Source organism: Acanthopagrus latus, chromosome 21 (genome assembly GCF_904848185.1).
Source record: "Acanthopagrus latus isolate v.2019 chromosome 21, fAcaLat1.1, whole genome shotgun sequence".
Taxonomy (NCBI): domain Eukaryota; kingdom Metazoa; phylum Chordata; class Actinopteri; order Spariformes; family Sparidae; genus Acanthopagrus; species Acanthopagrus latus.
Window position 1 is genome coordinate 8,906,402 of NC_051059.1, and position 12,764 is coordinate 8,919,165.

Genomic DNA, 12,764 nt, shown 5'->3' on the forward strand with positions numbered 1-12,764 from the left:
CCATTAATCAAACAATGCAACTAGCATCTGATCATAATAAATATGCTGTAGATGAATGTCTTGCAGTCAGGAGAAAGGACCCAATGTTTCCCCGAAGCCGAGACCAGAAGGACGAACGTGATGGAAAGCAGATAGGATGAAGGTTTGGTATTTACGTGAGTATTAAGTATTCTTCCTGTGAAAATCTGTTTTGATAAGCAGAGAATGCTCAGACAAGCATGCCATGCATATTAAATTACAGTCCTCGCTGTCTTTTATGTGTGCATATAATCATTCAAACATATCTGTGTCTCCTAATTAGCTGTGTAGATAGTGTCCTCTCATCAGCGAGAGATTGATTGGCCTATTTGTAATATATAAGCGGTGGGGTCACCATCACAGGAGACTGAGCTGCTGGTTAGTGCTGTCAGTAGTAAGTAGGCCTTGGCTGGATGAATGTTACAGTGGTGTTGTTCTGACCTCTAGTGGCAGCAGGTTAGAATTACAGTAGAACTAGTTGCATTATGGGTTGTCCATGTGTTTCAGGATTTCAAGTTTTTCATTGGTTTGATCAAATTACACTTTTAACACCTCACCGTCTTCAATCATGCTTTTTAGCACTGTGCCTGAAGCTTAAGAAGTGCCTCCCACAAGACCAAATAACATCTCAGACGAACCAGCCCTTCAATAAAGCAGTTTAGATTCTGTCCCATTTGTGTCCACACTGGGATTCTATAATTTCCTTAAAGCATGAGCTGAGCGTGAACTGATCAGAATATGAGGCAACAGTGCAAGTTTGTTCTTCCGTCCATCATTCATTAGTCACAAGGGGTCATAAGACCCTGTATTTCTGTTGTGTTTATTTTGAAAAAAAGATAAAATGAGTAACCCCATGTGACTATTGATTAAAGATATATCATGATCAAAATGGCTATATCACTAAAACTACCAGGACTTGTATCAAATTATTTGTACCATTAGATATAGAACACTTTAATTTGTGCTTTGATTCAGTGTAGGTCTGATGCTGTGCATCTTATAAAGGTCTACCAGTTAAATACAATTGTTAAAAGTTGACTTTTCTTTTTAAAAACATCAGGGAACAGATGACCTCAGAATTACCAGGTAAAGTAGACTATTACATTATAGTTGTATGAGCTAAAACGTTTTAAGAATCTAATATTATCAGTCTTTACTTGATCATTTTAAAGCAATCAGTTTTCTCATTTACTATAAGTAAGATCACATTGTCAGATTTTACAGTGTATGTGAAATTCAAAGTTATTATTTTATCATGTGTATTTGTCACAGTTACACACTTTGGATTATATCTTTTTTATTTGGTTTATTTATCTGTCACCTTGGTATTTGCTCTGTGTTTGGTTATTAGTTTAGGGCCAAAGGTCAAAGAGTGTAAGGACCAAAAAGATAAGATGTTTGAGGAGGCATTTTAGAAAGGTGTTCGCTGCAAAATATCGAGCGCACTCACACTCATTATGTTTTTACTGAAATGTTCCCAGACGACAGTTGCTTTGGTGTTTTTTACGTCCTTCATATGATGACTACTGTTCTCTGTTTGCTGTATTTATGGTGGTGGCATGGACTGAGCTGGCTCTTGTAAATGTGAATCTTGTGTATACTGTATACTGGTAACCGTCTTCCTAGGCGCCAATGAATGACCTCTTTAAGGTATCGATATTTGTTTCTCTACAAGAAATCACAAAGTACAAGTGATATTACTGTTTCGGTAACCTTTAAAGGTACATAATCTTAATATTATGCATATTGCTTGAATGCATTATAGTGCCATTTATCTGTTTTGCAGTCTCTTACAAAATGTGCAATTAAAACACAGTTTGATTCAATTCAGAAAGACACATACTCACGCACAGTGACCTTGACATGCATTTAAAAACATAAATACTTTATGACCCAAAAAAGTAAAATGGAGGCCTATGTACTATTATACAATTGTGACACCACCAACCACACCTTGATCAAAGGCATGGCAACATGTAAATGTGTTGCATGTACTAATATAAATGTGCACACAGTGAGATATCATCATCATGTATCACAGTTATACATGTTACAGTAGCATGAGGACAAACTGCCATCATAACACACTGACATGATGGCTGTCGTGACTTCAACATAATGACCGTGGCATGTGTTGTTGCCATTACAACATAATGACCTATTGATTCAGTGATAGAGTAAAGATCTGTATTGGCTGACTGAAGAAACAACTGGCTTGTTTCTGAGTGTATGGTTTTCTTTCTAAAATGTCACCTCAGCAATTTTACATATATAGAGTGTTTACAGGTCTTGGGGAACACTCCTGCATATGTGAAACAAGTAGTGTAAAACCTACTGTGGCTCCAGAGGAAGCTGCATGTAATCTGATAAATCGTTTCAAGTTATTTCAGTTAATGGCTAAGTTGCATTGTGGGTGATGTAGGCCACCAGATTTAGGAAAGGAATAAAAATGTTCTGATAAAAAAAGATGATATCTTTGGTTCTGCTGTATCGATTTTGATCATTTGTTTTCAAACTGTCCTTAAAGAGTCTAACAGTGATATAGGAGTGCAATGCTAAGCTTGTGGACTGCTATTCAAAACCTGGCAACTACATCACCCATGATGCAACTTAGCCACTGAGCATCATCCGTTTTGGCATTAATCGGATTACACGCAGCCTCTCAGGAGCCACACAATACTTTTTACTACTTTTTTCACTGCAGTCCCCACAAGACCTGCAAACACACATTAAGAGCAACTGAATACAATCTAGGCCACCCCGCCAACACTGTGGTGGTATGAGGGCAATATTTGCCCTCATACCAAAAAGTGCTTGTCAACAGCTGCTAATCAGACTGTGACCTTGAATAAATGGGTCAAACATGAAAATGATCACCTGTGCTTGGTAAGGAGTTTCGAGGTTCCTCAGCTTTTTAAGTGCTGGTTGGTGGTCGTTGTGCCTGATTAAACTATATTTTCTTTTACCCATTCCTCTGATCTATACTGCCTCCACTATATTTTCTTTTACCCATTCCTCTGATCTATGCTGCCTCCATGGTGCCCAGGTTCATCTAACAGCCTCTCTGCCTGACCTGAATTCCTCCGCCTCTTCAGGACACAGCAGCATTAAACATGGCAACATGACACCGATCATGCACGTCACACACAGACATCTGTGTGCCTCCCCGTTGTAAGGACAATCCAGCTTGTTGTTCACGTGGACGCCTGGCGGTCGTAAATAAAATGCTGGCCCTCCTCTGGCGTGAGCATGTTGAACATTTACAGCAGAAGACAAATGGCGTTAAGGGTCAGCGGCCTCCACATCCACCCACACACTCCTCCTGCCTGCTGTGGAGACGGCTGAGGATGACTGAAGCAGAATGTGCTCTGAAAAATGTACATGCCTGATGCACTCACTGTTGGCCCATTCCCATTACATGTCATATATAATCACTTATCAAAGAACCCTCAGTTAATTGTAATGCTAAGTTTCCTTTTGGAACTCTGCACTGCTTAAAGAGACTGAATCACATGTGCGCTCCAGATGTTATGTGACTCTGACCTCTCTGCAGAGTGGGATCACTGGGATCACATGTCAGTTATGGAAGTCCTTAAAAGTTAAAAGATTATTTGCAGTGATACTATACTATACTACACTATACTATACTATACTATACTATACTATACTATACTATACTATAGTGTACTCATATACTGTAAAAGATACAGTATAATCTATGACTTACAGATATTTTTATAGACTGATCTTTATGTGTTTCTCTAAACATCTAGTTAAATTTACTCAAAACAAATAGGAGGTGGCATATCAAAGTAAAAGGCTAACTGCTGCCAACTGTAGCAGCTAATTAGCTCAGTAAGCTCAGCAGTGTGGACTGTGGATTTGCAACACAATAAATAGACAGCATAAGGTTAAAACTGTTATATCTTCACATTCTGTCAACGTTTCGGTAATAAATCATGTCAATTGAAACCAAGACAGCTTAAATTTACATCTGTGTAGATTTTGTGTCAGCCATCAGATGTATCTACTTTAATTACCCTTTCAAAATAAGAAAGTGGTATGACAAAGCCAGTAGTTTTTTTGTGATAAAGTACAACTGCCTTTGTTAAACTGGCATGTTGATATGTAGGATATGTGCAGTGGGACAAAAGACTTTGGACAGGTTCATTTAAGATGATAACAATGACAAACCCGAATGTTCGCAGCAAAGGAAATCATCAGCTTTTTTTCCCCTCCAGGATTTTACATGAGTGCAGTCTATACTACAGAACACGCTTGATGTCTTATTGTATTTACTGTAAATATGTGTTCACATTAGCCCACTGGAGGGAGTTGATCCAACACATAAACACTTCAAGGTTGGAAGAACAGCATAATTTCCTATGTGGAACATGCATACAGAAGGCACAAATGGGTACATCGCGTGGGGGCCTTCAGAGGGGATGCTAGCCTATATTTAAATTTAGTTTCTTTATGAAAATAAATCATAGGTTTTGCATCTGTATTACCAAAACCAGTGGAATTACAGACCAAATGTCCAAACTATATAAAATGAAAGGTGATAATGAGATTAAGAATGATGATGAGAATAAGAATATATATATATATATATATATACATAGAGAGAGAGAGTATGCTCTAATGGAACAGCAATTACATATAGTACAGTATAGAACAATGGTCTTTGTAGTAAATATGCAAACACAACAGGTAGTTTCAGGTTATCTGTTATTCGGGTTATACATATTTGTTGTTAGTTTGTGGTGACAATTTCATTGTGTTCATTTCCTTGACTTAAAACACTAGTCCTTTTAGTTACTGGTTACTGCTTTCAAGTCATCCTTGGAATGCTTTAATATCATCCCAATAAAAGCTCTAAAATATGACTTTTCGATCGTTGAGTTTGTGGAATTTGTCAAACATTGTAATCAAGCTGTTCTTGTGAGGGAGACTGCAGCCATGTCGCCGGTTCCATCATGTCATGCCTCCTCTCTCCTGTCCGCCGTCGGGCACGGTCGCTTAGCAACAGGCAGGTGGGCGGGGACAGTGAGGACAGTTGGCCGGTGGATGGAGCGGTGGGCGTGGCCTCGTCTAATGCCGGCAGCAGGAGGAGGGGCACGTGGGGCTGCTCTGCTCAAACGCCGGCAGGGATTGAAACGCAGCTGCTGTTTGAGGTATTAGCTGCGCACTGTAATATCGTTCACCCCGCCGCTTCGTCGTGAGGTTTTCCCACTGTGATTCGGCACACGGCTGGAGAAAATGTCCAACCTCAACTGGAAGCCCTTTGTTTTCGGCGGGGTCGCTTCCGTGACGGCGGAGTGCGGTGAGTGATGCGGGGAGAGGCGGGGAGGCCCGGCTGCTTGGAGTACCGTTCATTATTTAATCCTACGTGGTGATTTTTTTTTTTTTCCTCAGTCTTACAAGGTTGTAATCGCACTAATTTGTGTTGCAGGGACCTTCCCCATCGACCTGGCCAAGACTCGTCTGCAAGTTCAAGGCCAAGTGGGCGACATCAAATACCGAGAGATCCGCTACAGAGGCATGCTCCATGCTATAGTGAGGATAGTAAGAGAAGAGGGGCTCCGGGCACTGTATTCAGGGTCAGTATGTGTGCAGCATCAATATGCATGTTTGTGTTAAACTGTCTCTAAGTGTTTGTCTTATAGACCGTGTATTAACTACACAAGTGTATTCTTTGCTCGTAAAATCCAGGGTTACTTCTAAATGTTTACTTCCTCTTTGTGCACTTCCTGTTTTTGTAGCAGCCATCGCCCCACTTACCTTTACCTCGACCTTGTTGTTACCCCATCTATCCAGAGAGACGGCTGTCTCAGATTTGCCTGTCCAAACGTTTAATGCTGAGATGTTTTTTTTTGGGGGGGGGGGGGGATTTATTTCCCTTGTTTTCTTAAAGGGCTTTGGCAAGAACCACAGCTGTGGGTTCTGTAAAGCCCTCTGAAACGTTTGAGTAATGTGTGATGAAAATAAACTTGACTTTTACAGGATAGCTCCTGCCATGCTGCGCCAGGCCTCCTATGGGACCATAAAAATTGGCACATACCAGACTTTTAAGCGACTGCTGGTTGAGAGACCAGAGGGTGAGTCCCAGTTTCTCGCTCTCTATCTCTCTCCGACACACACTGTTGTACACACACATTCTGGCAGACTGTGGCCCGCCCCCATCGACACATGCACATTCCTCTTTAAGGGGAGGTGCAGATGTGCCTGTTGACCTATTTTAACAAGTCCCATCAATTTGTTGCACTGCGAGCTCGTTGTTACTTTCAAACGCTGCAGTGGTGAAAATGCAATTGACTGCCTACTGCGCGGTATCAAATGCTGCTTGCTCACAGTCACAGTCTGCCTCCCACTCTTCTCTTCTTGCAGATGAGACACTGCTGACTAACGTGATGTGTGGCGTTCTCTCTGGAGTCATCTCCTCCTCCATCGCCAACCCGACTGACGTGCTGAAGGTAGCTTTTTGAAGATTGCGTTGGATCTCCTGGTTGTTGTTTAAAGAAATGGCCATCTGTAATTGCTCTAAAGCAGCAGAGCAGGTTTGGCAGTTTCTTGGAACTGCAGCACGGTGTTGCGTCACCCTGAAAAACAAAGCACTCTCCTTTCATTTTTTATGCATAAATGCAGCTGTACTTATATTGCAGCCTTGAGAGAGTTTGTTCTTAATCTGCCCTTCCTAAGAAGAGTTACAAATCCAGGCTGTAGGTGTGGTCTCTTGATAGCATGCCATTGGAGTGAAGGGCACCTCAGTGTGATCAAGACCCCACTTGTGGATTATTTATAGAAGGAAATCTCTAAGGCTTCACATAGTGTTCTGTAAATGATATGGGTGCATGAATATGATGTGTGTGTGTGTGTGTGTGTGTGTGTGTGTGTGTGTGTGTGTTTGCACATGCTTATCTGCACTCAATGTTTTGCCAGGCTTCTTCTTGCCACGCGCTGTTGGCCATAGTGACCTCCTTTCCACAGTGTGTGTTTTAAGAGTTAACAGACTTAATAGAAGTGGCTGCAGGTTTGGAACATTGCATTTTCATCACGGTATGTTCTGGCTGCGCCCGCCAAGTCATCACAGAGCCAGACAGGCCGATCTGTAAACAACGGCCATTATAAATGAAAACAAGTCAAGCAGGGGGCTGGAGGATTCCTGGAAATGAGGAAGGAGAAAATACTTTATGACACTTGCGCTTGCCAAAAACTCCCTACCAACTTTTTGCCTTTCCGCTGCATTCCGATGGGAGCCCGATTAATACACCCTCGGATTTGGCTCGGTGAACCCGCAGCATTCCATGCTGGTTGTGTATGCTTTCATTGTCTCAAGTTCAAATTTATAGACATTGCCTCCATCTGTCCTTCCAGATCCGAATGCAGGCTCAGGGAAATGTGATCCAGGGCAGTATGATGGGCAACTTCATCAACATCTACCAGCAGGAGGGAACAAGAGGACTGTGGAAGGTACAGACAGCCTGATTACAATAAAAAAATACTGCATTTGTATTTATAAATGACCTAACCTTGCAGGGGTTTCAGGTAGCACCAACACATCTGTTTTGACGTTCCCCTCTCTTTCTGCATCAGGGCGTCTCTCTAACGGCGCAACGGGCAGCCATCGTGGTCGGGGTCGAGCTGCCGGTCTATGACATCACCAAGAAGCATCTGATCCTGTCGGGTCACATGGGGGACACCGTGTACACACACTTTTTGTAAGTTTGCCAACAACCGTGGAGATCCTCTCCTCTCTCATGTGATGGTTATCTCTGGGAGGAGATTATTTAAGAGGCCAAGAGAGATTTCAATATCTTAAGGTGGAACTAAGAAATTACACACAGCAGCACAAACACCACAGCAATAACTGATTATTGACAAAGATTCAGTCCAGGATAAAGAAGTCACTGTAAAGAATCTACAGATTATCGTTTGAACATCTGTCTCGTTGCACCCCAGGTCCAGTTTTGTGTGCGGTCTGGCGGGGGCTTTGGCCTCCAACCCTGTGGACGTAGTCCGGACACGCATGATGAACCAGAGAGGAGGAGCTCTTTACCAGGGAACACTGGACTGTATACTGCAGGTCAGTAACAGGATGGAGAAAATCAGCATACACACAGACAACACACCTGCTCAGATTGGGTACATGGTTGGGATTTACAGACAGTTTTCCCTTTTTAAAATACAACTTTAAACAACAGACTAGTGAACTTTAGACTATTGAACTGCTAGTTGACTAACTAAACTTAAGGAAACGCAGAAAACTGTGAAAATTGAGCACAATTTAATTTACAAGGTTTACATGACTGAAAAAATAATGCACATATCACATCTTAAATGTGACGGGTGTTAAGATTAGTAACAGATGATGATGATGTTGAATGATGTTTTTCAAAGAAACATTTTAGTGCAAATTGTATGTAAGTATTCCTGGTGCCGACTAGTGAGGGTAGCAACATGTAAATAACTAATCACGCACTTAGGACTAAATTTTAAGAGTGCTAAGAGATCAGTTCACTGGTCATGGGTGCTAACGTTCAGCCTGTGCAAAATGTTCTGTGGCTCCGTAGGGAACTTTTGAAATTTGAGAAACTAACTCCCACACTATGGACTCATCATCCAGATACCACCTTCTGCTGCCTCGAATGCGACTGTTCTTTTTCGTCTCTTCTGAATGCCACAACTAGGGCTGAACAGCATCACAATCACAACATGGCCAAGTTCAATATCCAAATTGCAGAAGGTCCAATTTTTGGTTCTCCAGATTCAAGATTTGGCACAGACCCCAACAAATGTCAAATCATCACAATTTAAATTTGACTTTGTTTTTTATTGAATATGAAAATAAAATAATTATTGGTAATCATAAATTGTTCCTCAATCAGTCAGGTGATTACAATTTGATTGTGTGCAGCTTTAAATGTGCTACATGGAACACTTAACTGATTATGAACAGCCTAAGTTTAATACAGATGTATCATTATGACCTACATGAGCATGTAAGAGCCAGTGAGAGGTCTGGCCATTGTAGGTTGTAGTAGAAGTACAAGTGTCTTTGTGTGTGTATTCTTGGTTATTGCCTCCTGTGATGATGAATATTTAATACAACGGAGTAATGTTAAGTATCTAGATCAAACCTTAATGGCACCAATTTCCGAATCGCAGTTAAAAATGGCCCAGAGAAGACTTGAGAGCGCTCATCAGAGGATAAAAAGATAAAATGGGTTTTTACCATGTTTGTTTTCTCTTGCAGACGTGGCGCTCAGAGGGCTTCATGGCCCTCTACAAGGGTTTCTTTCCAAACTGGCTCCGCCTGGGACCATGGAACATCATTGTATCCTTTAATCATCTCATTAGTGCACCGCTCTGTTTACACATATCCTCTGTGATGCAATAGCTTTCGAGCTGGAGAAATCAGCGGGGAAAAGTTGTAAATTCTGTTATGTATTCAGTGACGTACGGGATTCCAAGCTACACCTCAGTGAAGGAAAGCCTAGTGTAATGCAAGCTAACTCCCTTATGTAACGTTGTGAAACTACTGCCTCAGTAGCCCACTGCCCCTGGTAAGGGAGAGCACGGGGGGCCCTCGATGGGGGGTGGGGTAAGAAGACTAAGAGGGGAAGGGTGGGGAGTTTATGAAAGGCCAAAGAGTGACAGAGAGGAGAGGGGCTGGCAGGTCCTCATCGGGCTCCAACCAGCCCTGAAAAATGTAATGAGATTATTGAGTTGTTACAGCACAGCCGACTGCGGTAACAAGGAAACGGTAACAAGGGAGGCTTTGAGCTGAAAGTACAGAAAGAACCAAAACTCCCACACAAAAAGAAATATCCTCTCCTCTTGCCTGTGCTCCTTTACTCTGTCTCCAGTTCTTCCTCACATACGAGCAGCTGAAGAAGATCAATGTGTGACTGACAGAATGAGATGGAGAAGAGGAAGTATGAGCGCACTCCAATGAGCTGAGAGGACCAAAAATCAGGAATGGCTGGCTGGAGATGGATCCTTGGTGGAACCACTGAAAGGGGGAACACCCAGGTCTGGAGGGGCGTCATGAGAGTTTGCCTGATTCCTGTTGGGGCTACATGTCGCCTATCGCCTGTGGCAAATGTGGAAGACATTCGTGCCTGATGTTTTTCACTCATCCAAAATGCTATGTTAAGCTTAACCGCTCGTTTAAATGTGATAATGGCCCCTTAGATACACCGACTGGTAAACTGGGGGGAAAATGTAAGATGCAAAACCAGTGTCAGACTTTTGTTTCTGAAGCGATTTGCTGCTTTAAAAATGTCTCTAATTTCAGAAAGAAAACACACGTGGTTTTCACTTCTCCACTCATATGGTGGTCTACAAATCGAGTGCCTTCAGTTTGAGATACAGGCCTCCTGCGCCTGAGTTTGTTAGGACTGAGAATGTCGGGTAGCTGCTGACAATCGCAGTGATCATTCCCTTTTTGCGAACGTTTGTGCGCACGCGTCAACAAACCTGGACTTGGATCAGGTGTTGTTGTTTTTTTCAGTTTCTATATTTCTAAATTGGGAGTTGAAGTATTTACAGAGTCATGAGCCAAGAATACATCACTGTGTACTGTAATAAATAACTCATATTGTTTATGTGACTGACCAGTGTGGATCTCAGACAGGGCACACACACATCACAAGCCCATATGTGGCGAGACTCGTGGTCCTTCATGCCAGTGAGTGCAGACAGTAAATATAACCTGGGGCAGCTGGGGGTTGACTCTCCTTTGGGTTCTTGTGTTATATATATATACGCTGCTGTAAAGATTCATTATAGTCACGGTAAGCCTGCGTATTGTATTCCCCACTGCTTTACACACAGACCACTGGGTCAGATTAGTTCAACCAAGGTGCGTCATTTCGACATGACTCTTAAACCACTGGCCATTAAACCCCAGATATATTTTTCAAATACTGTATTTGCACGCTGTACGCTTCTCTGTGACCTTTCATTGTAAAGAATGAATATGTTGCTGGCTGTTGTGTGTGAGCTGCCAAAGTGTAAGCCAGTGGAAAATTTCTCATACTTTTGATGTAAATGCTGCTTGTATATTTGAAATAAAAAAGAAAAATCCCACCATGCGAGTGTTGTGCTTTGTTGTCTCCGCTGGGCGGCGCTGTGGAGCCGCACACCAGCCCACCGCAGCACGACCCAGTTGAAACCAATGGCTGTTTACGAGTCTTCTTAAATCCCCAACCCTCAGCTTTGAGGCCACAAATGTAGCACAGTTGTGTTGTTTCTGAGGGATTGCCCGGTTCCTTTCAAACACACGTGCTCACGCAGCATCCCTCAAACAAAGACTTATGAATTATTCACAGGATCCTAATATGTGATTGCTCCTTTACTTCTGCGGGTAAATTCCCAGTTTTCCCTCATCAGAGTTGTGTTGAGATGATGGGAGCGCCGAGGGAGAGCGGAGGGAAACTTTGCAGTGAACTCACAGTTTCTGTGTGTGTGTGCGCGCCTTGTTCTTTTATTTAGGGAGCTTCACCGTGGGAATTATTACTTTTTGCGTGAGAGCTGTTATTGTTGCATCCGCTTCATGTCAGCCACCAGGAGTTGCACGGTGAATAACTCAGGTCTGTCACAGAGCGTGATGGAGGAGAAGAGGGTCTGTCTGTCTTGTGTGCAGTGTACACATCACAGACCTGAAGGGCACTTTGCTGCACAACAAAACAGCTGACATCTCTGTCAAATCTGGGCACAGAACATCCCACACTGTCCATAAGGCGAGTTGAATCGGAATAAGAACAATGTGTGTGCCAGGATTTGGCATCTGTAAGCTGGCATTATAGGCTGCCGCCTGGCATCACGTCTCTGGCAAGAGGCCCCTACAAGCTGGACAAGTGCGGCCACGGGGGATTCCGGCAGTCACAGACATGCTGCATTATGGGTATTATTTGCTGCCTGGCCCAAGGGTGCAAGGGGGGCTGGCTCTATTGTGTTCCAGGGATCAGAGTGAGCTTTTGTGTCAAAGGGATAAGGCTCTGCTCTGCTTCAAACACCCCTGCCCCTTTTTCTCTCCATCATTTTTTTTTTGTTCTTTCAGTCGTTCCTCAGATGAAAACGCTGCTTGCTGCAACACACGGGTGAATTAATGGATGGATAAGTGGACGAGCGGATGGAAATGTGGACAAGGAGACAAATGTATCTTCGTCTGTTGATCCATTCAGAGGGTCGAGCGTGCTGCTTCTGGGCTGCACAGTGCTGACAAAGAAAAAAAAAAATCACAGGCCCATTGCCATTTCTTTTCGCTGTGTATTGCTGTTGAGATATGGGCTGAAATACAACAGAAGGGTTTTTCTTTCTCAGCTTTTGAAAGATGCTCATAAAATGCCCGGGTGCTAAGTTTGACTAAAATGAATGATTTCTCCCTCCTGAAAATACATTGTTTACAGGCCATGGATTCTGCATAACATCAAAATACCGTGCTCAGGACGCTGTCACAGAAATGTCCTTCCCACAGAAAAAAAAAAAAAGTGCAGCCTTCTGCAGTTTGAAATTGCGCCTGTAGTAAATATTGTGATGAATTGTACAGCAGTGTCTGGTCTGTGAACAACAAGCTGACAAAGTGAGGGTTTCAAGCAAGGGGAGGCGACAGATCCTCCACAAAATGTCAAATGATGCTTTAGGAAACCCTGAGAAACATGGGCGGTGCTACTCTGAGGAACAGACAAATATCACAGAACACCACCCTCAGAAGCATCAAGTACTGTGAGATTTATATT

The 12,764-nt window shown here is 42.8% G+C and overlaps 1 protein-coding gene across 1 annotated transcript; it reads left to right on the forward strand.

Moving 5' to 3' along the window:
* Positions 1-5,111: 5,111 nt before the first annotated feature.
* On the forward strand, positions 5,112-11,115 carry LOC119011805 (kidney mitochondrial carrier protein 1). Its single transcript, XM_037085182.1, has 9 exons — positions 5,112-5,344; positions 5,474-5,621; positions 6,025-6,119; positions 6,409-6,494; positions 7,396-7,491; positions 7,615-7,739; positions 7,981-8,104; positions 9,275-9,355; positions 9,888-11,115. Exons 1-9 carry the CDS (start codon positions 5,281-5,283, stop codon positions 9,927-9,929), a joined length of 861 nt encoding a protein of 286 aa, XP_036941077.1. The 5' UTR covers positions 5,112-5,280; the 3' UTR covers positions 9,930-11,115.
* Positions 11,116-12,764: the final 1,649 nt, after the last annotated feature.

What these genes read in the sequence shown, in the direction of transcription:
- LOC119011805 (XM_037085182.1), top strand. Translation starts at nt 5,281, where the DNA reads ATGTCCAACCTCAACTGGAAGCCCTTTGTTTTCGGCGGGGTCGCTTCC. An exon ending in ACCCGACTGACGTGCTGAAG is followed by an intron (nt 6,495 to 7,395) that starts GTAGCTTTTTGA and finishes CTGTCCTTCCAG; the next exon opens with ATCCGAATGCAGGCTCAGGG. An exon ending in ACCGTGTACACACACTTTTT is followed by an intron (nt 7,740 to 7,980) that starts GTAAGTTTGCCA and finishes GTTGCACCCCAG; the next exon opens with GTCCAGTTTTGTGTGCGGTC.